Source organism: Hakea prostrata, chromosome 1 (assembly GCF_041222555.1).
Source record: "Hakea prostrata isolate BN-2017 chromosome 1, UWA_Hpros_2, whole genome shotgun sequence".
NCBI lineage: Eukaryota > Viridiplantae > Streptophyta > Magnoliopsida > Proteales > Proteaceae > Hakea > Hakea prostrata.
The window spans coordinates 8,237,328-8,257,013 of NC_142600.1; the positions used below are offsets into that span (position 1 = coordinate 8,237,328).

Consider the following 19,686-nt stretch of genomic DNA (forward strand, 5'->3'; position numbering starts at 1 on the left):
TACTTTTTTAAATTGTTAATACAACCTTTAACTTTGTCTACAATTACTAATGCCCCCTACCGTTAAACTCCGTTAGTTTACTGATGATGTGGCATCTATATATTTATTCAAAATCCCAAAAATAACCCCGCAATTATCTTCTTACTTATTTGCTCTTTTGTCAAGTTATAATACTACCCTTAATTAACTATGGGAAAAAATTAACTTTAAATTCACTTTTCTTTTTAAAAGTAAACCACCGAATAAAGGAAAGATGTGATTTTTCTTCTCTAAAAAGAAATCACCAAATAAAGGAATGTAATTAAATAAAACTTAAAATGGAAACTAAAATATTAAGAAATATCAAATTTAATTCAAAGTTGGAAATTGAAAATCACCTAATATATGCTGACCATAATATATATTACCAAATTTTCTATCAATTAGCATCTTATATGCTAATTTGTTTGTAAAATTTTCCATCATGGTGATAATGAAAATTATAAGTGGAATGTGAAAGTTTCAACAACCATATAGTATGTGGTCCCACCAAATTCAAAACTAATTCTAAAATATAAGATTTTAAGAATATAATTGACATTCAATACAGTTTCTATAAATGAGGGTAATGCAATATTTTTGACTTCTTAATTCTAAAGGCAAAATAGACATTTTATATTTGATGTTAACAGCCACTTAACACCGTTAGAAATGAGAGGGGCAATAGTAATTTCACAAATAATAGGGTTTGATTAGTAATAAAACCAAAGTATAAGGGGGCAATAGTAATTATCCCATAAATAAATAAATTAATTAATATAGGGTCGGATAAGACCAAGCCAAGTTGGCCAGAAGGTTAATTCCAAACCCTACCCAATCCTATCGGGACCAGTTATTTTGTAACCCTAACCCACCGTTCTGGATAGAAAACTCAGACTGGGATTAGATCGGGCTTAATTAGGTAGATTTTTGTCGACTGGGGCCAACAGGGTTTGATTGACATCCTTTTAAAACCTCGATCGATCCAGTAGTTTTTTACAAACGGCCAAAGGACATTAATTTGTATCGAAGTTTCTTCGCGTGAGAGTTGAAATTAATAGAGTTGGATTTGCTGATATATTCCACTTCACATAATTAATTTCAAGAAACTTAAAGAGAGATCGAGCAATATCTATCGATTCATTTAATCCTTCAAGTAGAAAAACCCCGCGCACTGCCCCATATTATTTATGATGTCTTTTTCATTAAATGTAACTGAAAATCAGAGGTTCATATGAGTTGACTTTGATCTTAGCATTTCTGAACCACATAAACATACCTGGGAAATTCTCAGTTCAATTGTTAATCAACAGTGAATGTCGAGTAGATGATCACATGAGCACTGATGTATGCATGAATCTCATATAAATATAAGTGGCCAGAGAAATATTGTTTAGCTCAGTAGGTGTCACTGCTTAGACAAGTTTTTCAGCTTTAAAGAAGAGAATTCTAATTAACATTTGTCTTCAAGCATTTGACACGAGAATTTAGTTAATAATTAGTTAATTACTATCATTAAGTCATATAATTAAACTTTATATAAGCATATATTCATACCCAATGATTCCATTGGCTAAATAACCAACCATGCATTGATGGTCCAACTAATTAAACATGCCCCTCCATAACTGGACTTTGTCTTCTGGATGATCAAGAACAGTAAATTTAAGAATATTAAACTATGCATTAATTCCACTAGCTTATCAAAAAGGCAAAGGACGAAAATGATTGAATCACCTTTTTCAAACGTGTCATTAGAACAATTTTTGGCTTAATCAATTCTTGAATCTTGATGTGGACTTCGAATATATAATGAATAACTTTTGGCAAAACCTAAACCCATATTGGAATGATAATGACAGCAAATCTCACAGAAGGAGTCACCATGAAAGAAAAGAAGCTTCTCTTTACAAATTTGAAAGAAGAAGTAATTAGAAATATTCATTATTGATGACACAAGCTGAAGCATCTGTCAATTAGAGAGTGCCTTGTGTAGATATGCTTCATTTTCTTCCACCTTGTATCGATCTGTTCAAACCATGTGTTAACAGGTAAAATAGAAAGGTAGATACTGTGATCTATGGAGTATCTTTTACTGAATATCAAACAAGATAGATAAATCCTTATCAGCTCTTCCTCATGATCATCAGCAGCCATGCATGGCAGTCAACCTTAACCAGTACTATTACCTTGAACCAGTGTTGAAGCTTGAGGAGGGGAAAATGAGTTGGGAAGAGAAGAGGTAATTTTGATCGAGGGTGCATGAGGTGTTATTGTACGTCTGTGTTTAATTATCTTATTATGATGCATGATTAAGACACCTTAATTCTAATCTTTAGCTTAAATCATGGTTTAGCACGTGGACGGTCTCCCTCTTCCTTGAATGCTCATTATAATGATCATATTAATTAAACAAATCTTATAATTAATCAAAAAGTAATTACCAGAATGACTCCACTACTTATTGGGTACTTTGGGTTATCAATGAGAATGTGATTAGTTTTTAAGGTTTTGTGGGGTTTTTCCAGGTCAAAAGACTTAAAAAGCTTCAAACAATGATACCCATCTTTTCATTTCAGTTTTAGTTAATTTCAAACAAACAAAGTCCCATGGTTGAGTGTGGAACTTGGAACAACCCCTTTAGGCTTTAGTTCCTAATCACCAATCAAGTTTCCTCTAATTATTCTCAAACCCTACAATAATTAATAATAATGAGAGATTGAGGTCCAAACAAGAAACCCATAATTATGTGGGTTTTGGAAGTTGGAACTATCCTTTCTTTCTCTTTCTCTTTCTCTTTCTCTTTCATATACTACAGTTTGTTACTAATTAATAATTTGTAATTAGTTTATAATCTTTTCTCTTGAGTCTTTACTCCTAGTAGAAGAGTACAAGAAAATAAGCCAATTAATGTTTGTTCTAGGCTAGGCTAGTACTCATCCCCAGAAAGTTAAGAATCTTGTTTTTCAAGGAGAACTCATTTGGATCAGCAGGGAAGAACAATAATTCAAGGTTAGTTGAGAGGTTGATAGAAAAGAAGACAAACTTCAGACGAGGATTAATATTGTGTCTGAATTTTGGGGTTTTCATAGATCTTGCTCTAAATGCACATGATATGATTCTCTTATTAATATAATACCAATGCAGGTTGAAGTGCATGCCAATATTTAATTGATTGTTCAAGAGACCATAACGATCCATGTTGAGGTACATGTCTACATTTCTCCTATGAAAATCCAATGTCCAATACTTAAAAGATTAGATTTGATTTGATTTAGAAGGTAACTTAGAGAATTTATATTGGATTATAATCCAAGTAAAGATAATTAATTAGTGCACGCAAGCTAGTTGGATGAACCTAAACAAAATAATAATAACAATAAATGTATCGTGTATGCCGATGGTAAGGTACTTCTATTATATTTATTTGTATTATCTTTTAATCTCAAATTGGGGTTTTAATTTGTTGCATGTTTTGAGCACCATGAAATATTGGATGGTTTTAGACTATAATTCATGAACAGTGGTGATGTCTGTTTTAGACTATTTTAGAGTCATTATAACCCAATAAAATTAAAAATTTTCCTTAGGTATGTACATGGCTACATTTGGTTAACTAGGCAAGTGTGTATATAAATATTTTTTTTAAAATACTAATCCAATTAAGCACTAAAAGAATGCTAGGCAGATGGTTTGCCAGCTCAATAGTGGATTACAAAGCCGTCTTTTATTATTATTATTATTATTATTATTGTTATTTGTTGATGTACTTTTTTTTCTTCATTTTTTAGAGAAGTGATGATTTATTACACAATGTTAAGGGAATATCTTAATAATACTTGTATGCCACTTGGCATTTTATTATTGGTTGATATGTTGTATCTTGATCTATAAATAAGAGTAACTCCTTCAGATTAACTACTAATCTGGTTCTAACATGTATCAGGCAAGAGTTTTTATTGAGAAGTGGCATACAGTATTATTGTATTCCCTTAACACACAAATAGTGCCTTTAAAATTCATATTTATTTATACAATTAAAATGATAGATAGTTGAGCTAGCACTAAGGTAGGTTACAAAAAATTTGTAATGAAGTTTAAAATGAATATTTAAGATGCTAAAACATATATTAATAAAATAAATTAAATTACAATATATGTGGGAGTATTTCTTTAATATCCTAAGATGTAATGTCAGTTTACTTTAATAGACAACCAATAAATACTAGATGGAATCTTGATCTTTAGATAGTAAAAAATATAGATTTCATTTGTACATAAAGATTGAGTGTAGTGTCAAAGGAGAGAGAATGATAAAACGTATAGGATGACATCGATATAGAAAGCATTTTATTAAAAACTAAAATAAAATTGAATTGTTAAGTTACAGCGAAATGTTATAAATAGATTATTTCAGTTGTTTTTTCAGTTAGTAGAATAATTATAAGGTGACAAAAAAAACATGGAATCCACGTTGTAGATACTTACTTAAGAGGAGAGATTTTGTTAACACTTATATTTAAATCAATGCATGCCACCAAAATGATTTTGACTTATATTTTTTTCTCTTTTCATTTGTGTGGTAGTTCAACCTATTCTTTAGATAAGATTAAGCAACCAAATTTAAAACCTAACTCTAATATTATTCATTAGTTTTTGAATAAAATCGCTTAATCATTTCATCAATGGCATTTCACTTCACTTGCTAAACAAACTTTATGTTTTAAATCATATCTAATTAGATGCATTAATACCTTAAATTTATATTTTATTAATTACATGTAAGTAATAAGTGGATTTTTGCTCCATATAGACTGTTGGATTGAAAAAGAAAACATATTATCAAGAGTTGCCATGGCAGGTGAGTTAGGCAGAAACAATTAATACAAAAATATTGTTTTAAACTTGTAATTAGAGAATGGGCACATATGTACATGTCAATGGCTTTGGTTCCAACTCAGAGTGCTTCCTTCCCTGGGTGGCATTATGGCTCTTCAACTCACCCAACAGGCCAACACCAATACAGTGGAAGAGAGAACATGAGGCTCTCTATCTATGCTCCCCACACCACATATTTGCACAAAAAGACACTTCATATAACGTCATTGTTATTGAATCTAGAACTTCTCCGTTCAGGCTCCTAAATGGATAACATGTCATTGCATGATGTCTATACAAGCTAGTCATGTGTCGTCTATCAAAAGACCTGGATGGATGAGTGAATACTATCATTGAGTGGAAATAATATTTATTAATGTTTAACCATGGCCATAGCTAGGGCAAGGGTTAGAGTACTACGGCTATTGCCAGTGACCAATGTTTACCAACCACGTCTCAATTATGTAAGTCACTATCAATTATCATTATCAATTATGAATTTAACTTGAAAGAGCTTATAAAGTTGAGGTTGAAATCTCTCATTTTTTGTGGCAAAGAATCCATCAATAGTGGATCTCAAATAGTGAATTCTATATGTGCAGCTGAAAATTATTTTCGTACGAGATTAGAATGTTTTATGAATTAAACTATTGAACAAAATTGGGACCACAAAAGCAAACCAAACCGGACGATCCAAAATCACTCCCTCAAAATTCCTAGAGGCTGGAAGCCAATAAAAGGGATCGAAATAGTCAGAAGCATGATCTAAATTTTTTAAAACACAAAATATAAAGAAGGAACAAATTAATTGAGTGCAATCAGTCATGTGAGATTGTGGGTTTATTAATGAATTCTCAAATCAATTTGTTTATTAGAGAACATCCCCCAACGAATAAAATTCTTTTAGCAAGAAAACAAAACAAAACAAAATTCAATGAATAAAAAGTCGGCTGACAAAAAATGACTGACAACTGACGGTTTGTAGTCAATCTTTTTCTCATATTTAAGACCTTCTATCTATCTCCAGTAATCCAAGCTGTGACCGCCATTCTCGAGTCTAGGTCATCTTTCCTATGCAGCAATACTTATGTTTTATTTTTATTTTTTAACCAAAAAAAAAAAAACGTATGCTTTGTCACCATATATTAGTATAGGACTATGTCTAATATTAATATATAAGACTACTCATTATATAAATTTTATACAAGGAAAAAACATGAAGGGCACATAACTTATCACACCCTACCCTATGGAAAAAGCTAGGCATGTTGGAGGTACACTAGGGATGTGGTGTCTGTCTCGAGAATAGTGATGTGCAACCTGTTGCCCAGCCACCAGCCCAGCCCAGCCCAATCTGATTGGATCAAAATTTCTTCTTGATTGATAGTGAAACTTGCATTGAAGTTTTGTTGTTGTTGTTGTGGTTTCAGGTGAAATAAAATAGAGAAGGCTACAGCAGGGATAGCCCCTCAACCCCAAAAGATAGATATAAGTGATGAAGTGAGAATAGGCTTTTTGGGTTGTAGAGGATGGTAGGGATTTGATAAAAAAGAGTTAACAGAAAGAAAGAAAGAAAGAAAGAAGGTGTGTTTGGTTGGTAATTGGTACAGTAACTCTCTACCAAAGTACGAATGATGTAGAGTTGCTTTTATAACACTTGGGATCACATGAGGGGACCGCAGCTCACTCTGAAATTCTGACTCGCAATGGCTCCATTAACCATCAAATATTTGATAATCATAGGTGGGCCAGTAGGGGGAAGGTAATCAATCACAACAGTGGAATGAATGCTTCTCTCTCTCTCCTGTTGGTTCTGTTTGATCATTGAAGTTATAAATGGGGTGAGCAATCCTTTCTTTTGTTTTCAATTTGTTCGAAGACACAGCTTCCAAACCGGCCTTCCATATATATATACACGATATATCTTCTTCTTCGGCACCAAAATACAAATTCACACTCTCACACAACTGCTGCTCTCCTAGAAGGAAACAACGCTCGAAGCAGAGACAGAGTCAGACACAGAGACAGAGAGAGAGAGGGAGAGAGAAAACACACAGACACAGAGAGAGTTTCTGCAACCAAAAAATCTTTTTCTTCATCAGCTTCTTTGTGGCATTGGCAATTTGGCATGGCATGATAGCACCGCACGCTCTTACTAATGATAAAGAAAGGACGATACCGCCGATCAAAGACCCCAAAAGCAACCCTTTTTGCCCTATGACTTCTCACATCAAAGTTACATAGCCGACTTACTGCTTCGATTCTTGCAAGTTGTAACTTGTAAGTGGGTTTCATTTTTTTTTTTGGGTTCTTAATTTTTTGTTCTTTTCCCTTTTCACTGGTAGCTTTCTTCCCTCCCTTTAGGCTTTCTTTTGCAGCAGAAATCATTCTTTGATCAATTTCGCACCATTTCAGTCTTATCTCACCCCCCCCCTTCCCTCTCCTTCCAATCTCTCCTGGCTCCTTGATTTCTGAGCTTCACACTCATTGTTGCTGTCCACAAACCCAGAAACGGTGATTATGCATTTTTTGTCTTCTCTTCCCTGCATTTGGGACGTCAAAGATCTTACTTCTTTGGGGCCAATAATAATCCACAATGCCATGAAATGATTTCTCACTTCGATCTTCTTACCCTGTTGTGCTATTTCAAACCATCAAGATCTTGAAATTACTCTTAACTGGGATTCCATTAAGTATGATTCCTTTCCAAGATTCCTGTTCCCTTTCAGCTGGGTTTCCAAATTTAGATCTTGGAATTGGAACGTTAAGTAATCTTCAGTTTCTCCTTTTTGGTTCGCACATTACGATTCATGGTTTCTCTCCTTTAGTACCTTCCGGGATCTCTTTCTAACTTCTTTTTGATAACTTGGAACACTCTGCTACTTCCGCGAAAGAGAGGCAATTTGAATAATATTACTTTCCTCACCGTTTAGCCAGACACCCATTAATATCTTCTCTGATCTCACCCTCCTCCTGTTTCCACTTTCTTCTTCTCTCCGTAAAGAAATAGTGAAAGCGATCAAAAGAATCGATATTGAAGGAAAAAGTGTGAATCTTACATATTCTTTCAAATGGTTTTTATTATATTCTGCTCTGCATATCTGTTCACGTCTTTCCCTCTTAGGATCCTTCATTGGGAGCTGTCTCCCTTACTACTGCATCCACTTCCTTTCCATTTTAAATTTTATTCTACATACCAAGACGCGGTAAAGAAGGAAAACAATGTTTATATATCAATAAAATATTTTATTGAACAAAATTGATAGGGAATATATTTATCGGAATAGCTGTGTTGCAGGGAGATCTTTCGTTGGTGTTCTTCATTAAAATTCGACTTTATTCAAAGTGGAGCAATGGCAACAGAGCATGGCAAGAACAAGAAGGTGAGAAATCCCCAATTCGTATTTCTTTTTTATTTTGTATATTCCTGGATTTCTTCGTTGATTGAAGACTGGAGAACTGAAACGCATTGGCTTATCGCAGTTTAATTGGCCCAAAACAGTAGTAAGGAAATGGTTGAATATAAAGAGCAGAGCCCATGAGTTTCATTCCGATTATGCTATTAAAGGTAAATTTTGATTTCCTATCACGTTCTCTTTCGGTGGTTTTCTTCTTAACGGATTCTCATTTCTGGGTTTTCTGCTGCTATCAACTACAGCAGCAAATTTGGGGACGAGTGATCGCAGGAGGAGCTGCTCCGATGAAGACAACTATGCATTCCTATCCCCAGAACTAGGTAAGGGAAAATCGAATTCATGTTTGCTTGTTATCTGTTGAATTAGTTCTGAGTTTCTTTCATGGCTGAAATCGATAGATCATGGGTGCTGGACGGAGGGAACTGAACGTATCAAGAGACCCAGATTTGAATCTGTTGCGTCAGATTCTTCAGAGACTCAAAACCTAAGGTAAGCTGTTTTTGTGGTTGTGGTTGCGAATTTTAATTTGATCTTGGAGATGAAAAGATTCCAATCAGATGATTTGTGCACTAGGATGTTCGTGGGTACATGGAATGTTGGTGGGAAGTCACCTCACGAGCGCTTGAACTTGAGTGATTCCTTAAACACATCTGCACCTGCTGACATTTACGTTCTTGGGTAATTTCCTCTACCCCGCCCAAATCACCCTCTATTAAAGTTCAGATTTTGGGAAGTTGGATCATTTATTTAGTTAAATAAATAAAAAAACTCATTAGCATTGCACCTGTCACGCTTTGATGAATGAATGAATTCGTCAGGTTTCAGGAAATCGTCCCTTTAAACGCAGGGAATGTTCTAGGAGCAGAGGACGAAGCTCCGGCTGCTAGATGGCTTTCCTTGATTCGCCGAGCTTTGAACAACAGCAGCGAGACGGAGACGGAAACTGGCCAAAATTTCGCAAATGATACTACCTGTTACTTTTCCGATACCTTAGATTCAGGCGGCTCGCAAGTAGAACAGAGTCCCAAGATCAGCTTTTCGGACCTGCTTATGACTCCATTGAACGAGGACGATGACTGGGAAGATTGCTTGAGGAGGAATTCAAGTTCGCAACAGAGTTGCAGCAGTAATTGCGATTTCAGATCGTGCGATGAAGACTTTCCTAGCCCAGCTGGTTCGATTAGAAGTCAGAACAGCAGCAGAGAAAGCAATAGAAGTAACAGTCGAAAGGGGAGCCGTTATTGCCTTGCGGCGAGCAAGCAAATGGTGGGTTTATTGCTCTGCGTTTGGGTTCGGGCTGATCTGAACAGGCACATTACCAATTTGAAGGTCTCTTGCGTTGGGAGAGGAATCATGGGTTATCTGGGGAATAAGGTTTGGCTTCCACCTTCAATTAATCAATTAACGAGGAATTTTTAATTTTCCCAATTTTGATGATTTTCTTTCTTATTCATGTATGTTGTCTTAATGTGAACGCGAATGTGTGCTCAGGGTTCAATATCGATCAGTATGACACTGCAGCAGAGGACATTCTGCTTTGTTTGCACACACTTGACGTCAGGGGAGAAAGAAGGAGATGAGTTGAAGAGGAATTCCGACGTCATGGAGATACTCAAGAAGACGAGATTCCCTCCTTCCCCATCTCATTCTCATGGAGTGGGTGCACTAGGAAAGGGGTTCTTCCCCAATACCATCATGGCCCATGAGTAAGTCTGACATCAAATCCTCTTTCTTTTTCACTCTTACCAATTTTTTCTTGTTCGTTTCTAATCTGGTCTTGTGGGAATGGATCGGACTTGCAGTAACATTGTTTGGCTTGGCGATCTAAATTATCGTCTCTCATCCTTCAATGGCGACACTTATGAATTGCTGGAGAAGAATGACTGGCAAGCACTCCTTGAGAGAGACCAGGTAAGAAAGTAGTTAGCTTTGAATGGTGAGATTCAGGGTGGTCAGGTGGTCATGTTTATTTGAAGATTTTTCTTTTTCTTTTTCTTTTAGGGTAATAATATGTTTCTTCTTGTTCTTCTTCTTCTGGAATGGAGCAGTTGCAGGTAGAACAGAGAGCAGGAAGAGTATTTCAAGGTTGGGAAGAAGGGAAAATAGACTTCGCTCCTACGTACAAGTACATCCCTAACACAGACTGTTACGTTGCCCAGACCTGTTCTACTACCACTGCAAATTCTAAAGCTAAACGTCGCACACCTGCCTGGTAATCTTAATATTGTCTTGTTGTTTTTGTGAAAATTTGATGCTTAATTTGGGATTACCAATACATATGCGAGAGAGAGAGAGAGCTTCAGAGAGAGCTTCAGAGGGGGACTTATGCAGTTGCTGCAATGACTTGAATAATTAGTTCAGCTGGGACTGTTTGATTAAAATAGAAGATGAAATAGGATTTGGGCGGCGGGTGTGGGTCACATGGTATGACCGACCCACCAATAAACCAATAGTTTAGAGGGGCCTAGTTAAAAAGAGATTCTCATATGGTAGTTGATGATGTTGTACACTTGTACTGTCCATAATTAGAACAAGAACCACAAGATAATATTAGAATATTTTTTTAGGGCCCTCCATGTAGTCCTACTTCCTTGTGCAGCCTACTATTAGGTACTCACTTAGGTGCATGTATTATTATTATTATTATTGCAAAAACATCTTAGCTAGGTGAGGGATAAGTATTATTTATTTCCTTATGGGTTGCTCTCTAAACATACTGGAAGAAGAAGCTTCCCCCACACGTCCTCATATGGCTATTGTAATGAAAGGCAAGGAATGGAGAAGGTGGATAGGGGTTCTAGCTGATCTTATACATGAAATTTGGAATCGGTTGATTTATCACATGGGTAGCTGTTGATTATTTTTATTAGATTTATCATGACACATTTGTTTTGATCAATTCGGTGCTCATAATTGTGCAGGTGTGATAGAATACTGTGGAAAGGGGAAGGGTTGAAGCAGGCATGGTACACAAGGGGTGAGTCCAGGTTCTCAGACCACAGGCCCGTCTATGCCTTGTTCTCTGTAGAGTCATTAATTGATGTGCCCACCAGACCCAACTCCACCGGCCGTCCTCATTCATCCACATCGTCTTCACGTAACTGCGGCAGCACCAAGGCAACGTCCGCCTCTCGCGTAGCCAAAATACAAGCCGAAGAACTCCTAGTGACAAGGGCACACAGCTGCTTGCAGAGCGTCTCCAGGTACTGACAAAAACTAGTGCCGCTGATGTGGTGATGCCTGTCTTTGTCTTAGCAATGTGATATGGGTATTGGCCGGTGAGGGAAGGAATCTCGAGTGTGTGTTCGATTCACTCATTCTATTGATGATCAGAAATTGAGATCAATGATGAATGGGTCCAAGTCCCGAGTCACCAGACTCACCACTCACCACTCACCAGGGCAGGCTAGTCTCAAGTCTCAACTCTCAAGCACGCGTCTTTCCTTCTCGCGTATATTATATCTTTTGCTGCGTACGTACGAGGAGGAGAAGAAGCAGGCACCATTACAGGCAGCACGCGCAACGAAGCTTTGGCTAGGCGTGCGTGCGTGCGTTTTGATGGTTGCATGCTGGGTTTTGCCAACCCATCGTTGGCCCCGTGGATTTAATTAGGGGCCGCCGGGGCGGGCTGCCAAAATGCAATTTTGTATTTGTATATACACTAATAATAATGATTTGATGTGCAAAGCGTGAATGAATCAATATAAGCATTGAGACCTGAGAAGAGAAGACCCACATACATTAATAAAATCTTGTCAAATGATGATCTTATGTTGCATTTGCACCCTTGCATGCGTTTGGGAATTCAGGCCTTGGGGGGCCTTAGGGAACCGATCGATGTTCATATATGGTAGGCCTATCACTACGAGGTAGCCACGTTTATGCAGCACATCGAGGAATGCTGTGAGTCTATCAAAAGGATAACCAAACCAAAAGAATAGGGTTAGGAGCGAGCACGGGATTTCAGGCCTTGGGGCTCTTGGAAACCGATGTTTATATATATATATGATAGACGATGGGTGGATTTTGGACCGGCAGGTCATAGTTGTAATCTGAGATCGGCATTAAAATAGTTTTTTCAGTAAAAATTTATTGGCATAAGGTTGTGTAGAAGAATTGTCTGTGTGGACTCTCCTTGGGCAAAAGCCTTCAAATCAAACAATTCAAAAGGAATTTCATTGACTTGCTCAAATTGTGAATTAGGATAAACATTTCATTGTGCTTAAAGACATGGTTTTTTTTTTTTTTTTATTTACCAACGGGGTTGGTCCAAGTAGTAAGCAGCTTGGTTCGCTTAAACAAGCTTCCGGTATTGAATCCTTCTGGATGCAAAAAATTATCGGTGGGAGACTCACCCTCCACAGCCAGGTGTGCGACGCAGGTCGAACCACCGGTTTATAAAACTAGGGTTGGCAAACCAACAAAAAAAAAAGGGTAATTTTCATCTGGACCCCCTGAGGTTTGGTCTAGGTCATTTTTAGTCCAGTTTAAGTTTCCTTTTGCATATGGCTCCCCCATGGTTTCAAAAAATGATTAATTAAGGACAACTTAACAGAAACTGTTAGTTTAATAAATTTTGTGACAAAAATACCCTTGTATCATTTGGATTTTTTTATATTTTAATTTTAATTTTAATCTACTCAAATAAATAAATAATAAACAGTCGGTTCCCTTTGAACAGTTATCGGTTGGAGTCGGAATACATTCGCTCGGACGAAGAAGATCTGAGAGTGAGCCACATTTGGAGATCAAAACCATATCTGTGATCCTCATGCGACTCCACAACAAAAAAAAAAAATGAGGACGACTTACTCTTCTTCTGCTACTACTGCTGGTCTCCGTCTGCAACAGGGGTAACCGCTCTTCAAAAGTGTTACCTTTCTCATGTTTTAAGCTTGGATCAGTTGTTATTTTTCTTAGAAGTGGATCTTTTGCTTCATTCTGTAGAATCGCAGAGGTAAACATCGACAATCGGTTCTTTTGGAATTATTGAATACATGAATGTACCCATTTCTAATTTTCAATTTTTTTTAAGTTTCTGACTTTGTTTGATGGTCTTTTTTCTTTTTTTACGAGCTTTCTGTTTTTCAATTTTAGATGGATTCGATAGATAGAAAAAATCAGTTTTTGTTTTTTGAATTTTGACTTTCTTTTTTCGTTTTTGCAGGTGCTCTTGTTTTGCCTTTTTTTGGATCGTGGATCCATCGTTTTTTTTTTTTTTTTTTTTTTTTCTCATAGAACCAGTGGTGAGAACAGGTATGGTATCTCACGAATAATCTTTCAACTTAGATCTGAATGGAATTGAAGTTTGAAATTTGTTCCTCATGACTTCCATTTTGATGTTTTTTAGGGTTTGAGAGGTTGTGATTTGAACTGAATTCAGAATGATAAGAGCTAAAGTTATTGCTGTTAGGGTTTCCCTTCTCCCTTGAAAATTCGATTCTGAAGAAGAAGGAAGCTTTTGTAAGAAGAAGGAAGCTTTTGTGGGACGAAGCAAAAAAATAAAAATAAAAATTTTCAAACGAGGGTAATTTTGTCACCAAATTTATTAATTTAACAGTTTCCGTTAAACTTGTCCTTATTTAATCATTTATTGAAACTACAGGGGAGCCATATGCAAAAGGAAACTTAAACTGGACTAAAAGTGACCTGGACTAAACCTCAGGGGGTCCAGATGAAAATTACCCAAAAAAAAAACGTCTTTTTTGGGGGTCGTATCATGAACTCAATCAATGTAAGTAACTTAGTATTTTTGTGGTTTTGTGACAAGTTCTCTTGGATAACAATTCTACTGTCATACTTTGAATTGTATCGCAGAAGAGAGGGCGTCATTCCGCTGTGTTTCAGATAGCATTTGATGCATATTTTGCTTTTGCTTGCTTGTTTACAATAAAATTCATGCCATTATCATTTGAATAAAGTGTAGGTGTGAATAGAGCAACACTATCATTTGCCTCTCATCCTCTTTCAAAAAGAAGACCCCCCCCCCCCCCAACCTCTAAAGTGTCTAATTGGGGGAGTGTTGGTGGGTGCGGGTCACACTCAATTAAATTAAAGTTATTGTAAATTATTTATAAATTGACAACAGCTTCCGTTGTAGTCTAGTTGGTCAGGATATCCGGCTCTCACCCGGAAGACCCGGGTTCAAGTCCCGGCAACGGAAAATACTTTTTTGCTTTTCATATATTTATGAGTTGACAGTTGAGACAGTTTTGCCCAGGAAAGGTAAAAATTGATCCAATCATCATCGGATAAAAAAATTCATTCAAGTTACAATAATTCTTTTTTATTTTTTATTTTTTATTCCAAAAAGACTATGTTTGAAACAGAAGATGGAAGGGCATGGAAGAAAGAGGTTTAAACCACTCATCTTCTTAGATTTTATGTCTCTAAATGCAAATGCCTCCCAACATGCTAGGAGTCAGAATACAATGATTTGATTTATTACAACTCTTTTTTCTGTAATGCGACTCCATATACAGTCTCCACTGCAAATTTATCACTCACGCGCCCATAGAGAAGTAATTTCTTGGGTCCCCATTGCTCTGAATGAAATGCATGCGTAAGTGAAGGTCTTAAGTATTATCAAGAACAAGAAATTGAAAAAGGAGAAAAATCTTCAAAAGAACTAAGTATCCAACGCCTATCAGACATGTAATCTTCCCATACATTGTTATTCTCTTGAGATCGCTTTGCATGGTTTGTAGAATTTTCAATTAGTATGAATAATTGATGGTCCGGTTGCAAGGCCTTGTATACAAGCTCACCCTGCTCTTTCGCATGCATTTGATAGAAGCTAGTGGCTGTAGCAGCTGATGGGGCACGTTCAATGTATTTGATGTCCTCCTCAGTCCCTCTTCCCAATGATCTCACCTCATAATAGAAAATCTCCATATATACGATGATGCACAAGATGTGCAGACCCATTTCTACCAAATTTTCCTACGATGTTTGCATCTGTATATTTGTTTAAGTTATTAATGTCCTGACCTGTTTGCTCGACCCTTTGGGTATCATAGAGTAGGTATACTACCAATGCTTCATCGTTGAAAAATAAATCAAACAAAACGAGTCCCAAACTTAGTCCGGTTCAAATAAAAAGGTGGATGAAGAGACTGAGTTGAGGCCTCTCATCAAGTGCCAACAGCCATTGGGACAATTTCTAAGGCTATTTTGGTAAATTTGCTGAGGACCTGGAACATCTTGAGATTTTAAGTATGGGTAATTTTGAAATTTCGACAAAGAAGATCCACACCGACCCACACGGTTCAGAATATAAGGAAAATACACTTGGCAAGTCAATGGTGGGTTAGTAGAGCGGTTAAAAGCTTTTAAACCTATTTGATTTCAGCTATAAAATTCGATTTCTATAAATTGAGTTTCCTTAATACTATTTCTATAGTTGGTAATTGTGTTAGTCCATGACAATTGGTAGTTATAATAAATTCAGCTCTAGAAATAACTGAATTTGCTGTTGAACCAAGGGAGAGAAGATATATAAAATCAAATTAAGTAACCTTTTTTATGGGGCACTTCCTCATACAAGGGAATAATAAAAAAAAATATCATACAAATGTTCAACCAAATTGTATTTCTATCTCAACACCTAGCATATGATAAGATAAAATCCAAAAGCTTATAACTCCTTCCTTGTTATTTCACGCTTTTAGTTCCTTCAAATTAAATCAAATCATTCTTCCACATTACATTCAACTCACAATTCTGCACTAAAACATTTCGAAGTTTCTATTGAATATGGTCACCCCATTTTTTCCACCTCAAATCACTTATACAAAGCTTATCATGTATGAGGCCCACAAATGGTTTTCAAATAAATACAAATATCCTCAGTCGTGGCCCAACATGAGTCAATTACCACTCTTCAGTGTGGTCACGTTTCTATGTCATGCATGCATTAAAAAGTTGTATTCACATCTTAGGTAATGATCTGCAGAGAAATATTTTTAGTTATGGATCTCCTTGTTCTTGATTAAAGAGAAATTTTCTCAGAGCCCAAATTGTTGTATTGTGGTAGTTGAAATAGCAGATGAAACATAAAGATTTATGGGTGGTTTTGAAATCCTCAAGTTGCTAAACTTATTAGAAAAAAATTTGAGACACTTTGCTATAATCGAACATAATCTCAAATCTTCTTTACTGAACCAGTGGCAATTAAAATACTAGATATAATAGCACATGATCAACTAAAGTTGATTTTTTTTTGTCGTGAATATGTTCGTGGATCTATAAGAATTAGTTAAGACTTGGTCAAGTAATGGAGTATTGTATTTGAATGATCAAAATAATTGCCAATTAATATCTTTCACAAGGATTAAATTTCACATCTCAAAGGATATTTATACTACAAAGACAAAAAAAGATCTAGCTTGATACCTTATGGGTAACTTTAGAACAATGTGATAATAATAAGGATAGAATTGCAAACACATAGTGAGGCAGATTTGTAGACCATAACTAAAATAAGATGAACGGAAGATTATCAAGCAAAGATAAGCCAGGGTGGCTTTGAATGTTGATATAAAATGAATGGTCAGATTTGGTTAATTAGTTACTAAAATAAGAAATAGATCACTAAATTGACTTATTAACAGATTAAGATATTAAAGGAACAACATGAGAGAAGTGAGAGAACAATAAGAACCACAAAATAACACTAGGGCTTCACATCGTAAGGTGGAACAATTGGATCAGGTACCAACCTACCATAAACAAATACAAGATTTCTCCATAAAGAATAATAGCCAAGGAAATAAATTTGATTTCAAATGATGAGTGAGTACCACCCTCTTACATTAGTTATTTTTTTATAGTCATTCACTATGATATAAGCATTAAATACACCATCCGGCAACTAGCTAACACCAACCAAATAGTGATTCAATCATTATCTAATTCTTGACAAAGGAAAACTCTTTTGACAATGAGTTCTATTTTTTTTTTCAAAATATAGCCTTGATGATTTTTTTTTTTCAAGAAGTAGACTTGTGCTTAGGTTGAGTCCATGAGGTCATAACATGTAGGTTGACTTTAACCCATTAAAACAGTCATAACTCATAAAAATCATAGATTGATTTTAGTTACACCCTTAGGCCATTAATGGGCCTGATCCATTGGATTTTCTCTTTCTTATATTTGTCTTCATTTATAACTCACAAGTGATACTATTATTCCAAGGAAAGATTCAATGTAAGAACCCAATCCCATCAGTTCTTAAACAGCATTTTGATCAAAACTTATAAAGTAAAAAAGGAGGTTTTCCAATTGTATTCAGTCTAGCAATTCAGATCAATCTACCCAACTTAACAATAAAAAGTTGGAAGTCAATCAACAACATGTGCATTAATAGGATAAAAATAAAAAGGGACCATTTCACCTATAAGCATAAAAAGTAAGTAAGTGCACCAGATATAACAAAGAAGAGAGCCTCTCCCAGCTGAACCTTGTAAGAATAATGTGTGCATCATTAGTAGGATAAGAATAAGAATGAGTCATTCTATATTTAAGCATAAAAAGTACAAAACAAGACTAGGGCATACCCTCTTCAACAAGGGTAGAACCTTCTTGTCTACCAAGAAATTGGTGCAAACCAGAAGGGGAGAGATGTATAAGATGAATAAGTAGGGTGTAAAGGTCTGAGACTATTATCTTCCAAGTGAAACACGCCTAAATCACCGTGATTAGTGCTTAAGTATCCATCTGTGAAATATACACAGTTTCCTGTAAGTCCAGGAAAGTCCAGTGCAGAAGTGGAGTAGCCAGTACTTGCGCCAACAAATAGCATTTGATCACCTAAGTCCTTTACTTCAACCCAATGAGAATGCAGATGTTGTTGTTTTTGTGTCTCCAACTTGAATATCTTCAACGTGAGAGTTGTTTGACGGGCATCACATTCAAAAGGTCTGTTTAACATAACCCATCTTATAACCATTAACAACTCCCCATGACATTCTACCAAATAGAGATACCTGTGCAGGTAATCATAATAGCCTTGCTGGGCATCCACGTGTTGAACTGGAGGAGGAGCTATGTTACAACTTGTTTCTCTTGGCTGACCAGGACCTAATTCCATTAGTACAAGATCGTAATTGTACTTAATGGAATACAGTTTCCCATCATACACAATAAAATCTTGATATGCAAGTGATTGATCCTCCACATAGTGGTTTGTGAAGGCAGTCCAAGCCTTGTCCCCTAGTGTACAAAAGGCAATGAGAGTTTTCATATAAAGAACTAAGACCAAACAACCATCCACAATATCAATATTATTGCTGCTATTTCCATCATGGGAATTAGAGAGGTTAGAGTGGGTAAGAGGCGACAACAACATAACCTTGCGAATGTAGTTGGCGCTGAATTCCGAATATCGTGCCGGTGCCGGTGCCGGTGCCGGTGCTGTGCCGGGCGAGGAAGAATAGATTTACGTGGAAGTTCAATATGATCCCCGGTAAATGGATGGAAAAGAAACATGTATCCAGAAAACGGATTGAACATTATCAACCATCCCCAGTTAGACCCACAACACGTAGCATAAAGGATTTTAGGCATACCTAATTTAAATACTTCTCCATGGAAGGCACCGTAAAACCCGGTATGACGAAAAGGATGATGACGATCATCAAGACTGCTAAGCATATGCGCTGAAATCAATTCAGAGAAGGATAGAATCAACCATGGGAATTCAGGTTTAAGGAGGAATTGATTCTTCTCATGCCGCATTTTCTTGGCAGCAGCGGCAATCGAATGCCATAACCTGCACGCTGCACTGAAGCGATGAAAAGCTACCAAATCTAATTTGTTTAATATCACAATCTGGATATCCTCCGGAAGTAGCCCAAAAGGACCAACGATATTTTCTAAACTGTTTAACATCAGAATCTGGATATCCCCCGGAACTGGAAGTAGCCCAATAGGAGGATCAACGACTTTTTTAGGTTTTCTTTTGCGACGGTCGATCAAGGAAGCGATTGGATTGCAAAGACCCACACAAACAGAGAAACGAACCATTGCAAGAGAAAGAGGAGAAAACAAGCTATTACTATCTATCAATCAATCAATCAAAGGAGTTTTTAATAAGGTACTGGAGCCACGGGATCATTCACCTCAGATCTTCTGCAATTTAACCATCACTTTTAAGTATTACTTAGGTTTTGTTTGTACTTTGCCTGTTAGCCATCTAATTTTGAATTTTGAATTTTAACTTTTTTTTTTTTTTTTTTTTTTGGTTTAGAGATAATTTTGAAAATTCGATTTCGAATACGTTTAAGCATTATTGTGAATTCAGATTATCCGATTAATAATCATATTCAAATTCGAATATGTCAATTTTAAGTCGGATATTATCCAATTCCATTAG

General features: G+C 36.2%; 2 protein-coding genes and 1 non-coding gene across 3 annotated transcripts; 2 read left to right on the forward strand and 1 right to left on the reverse strand.

Moving 5' to 3' along the window:
• The first annotated feature begins 6,782 nt into the window (after positions 1-6,782).
• LOC149027178 (DNAse I-like superfamily protein) lies at positions 6,783-11,722 on the forward strand. Its single transcript, XM_089160121.1, has 11 exons — positions 6,783-7,176; positions 8,195-8,279; positions 8,380-8,464; positions 8,555-8,632; positions 8,711-8,801; positions 8,886-8,990; positions 9,131-9,686; positions 9,804-10,018; positions 10,115-10,223; positions 10,361-10,524; positions 11,234-11,722. Exons 2-11 carry the CDS (start codon positions 8,250-8,252, stop codon positions 11,520-11,522), a joined length of 1,722 nt encoding a protein of 573 aa, XP_089016247.1. The 5' UTR covers positions 6,783-7,176; positions 8,195-8,249; the 3' UTR covers positions 11,523-11,722.
• Positions 11,723-14,402: 2,680 nt separating this feature from the next.
• TRNAE-CUC (transfer RNA glutamic acid (anticodon CUC)) lies at positions 14,403-14,475 on the forward strand. Its single transcript has one exon. It is a non-coding gene; the product is annotated as a tRNA-Glu (tRNA).
• Positions 14,476-17,898: 3,423 nt separating this feature from the next.
• Positions 17,899-19,337, reverse strand: LOC149027180 (F-box protein At2g17036-like). Its single transcript, XM_089135893.1, has 2 exons — positions 18,881-19,337; positions 17,899-18,524 (listed from the first exon to the last, which is right to left on the reverse strand). The coding sequence occupies exons 1-2, from the start codon at positions 19,335-19,337 to the stop codon at positions 17,899-17,901; spliced, it is 1,083 nt and encodes a 360-aa protein (XP_088992019.1).
• Positions 19,338-19,686: the final 349 nt, after the last annotated feature.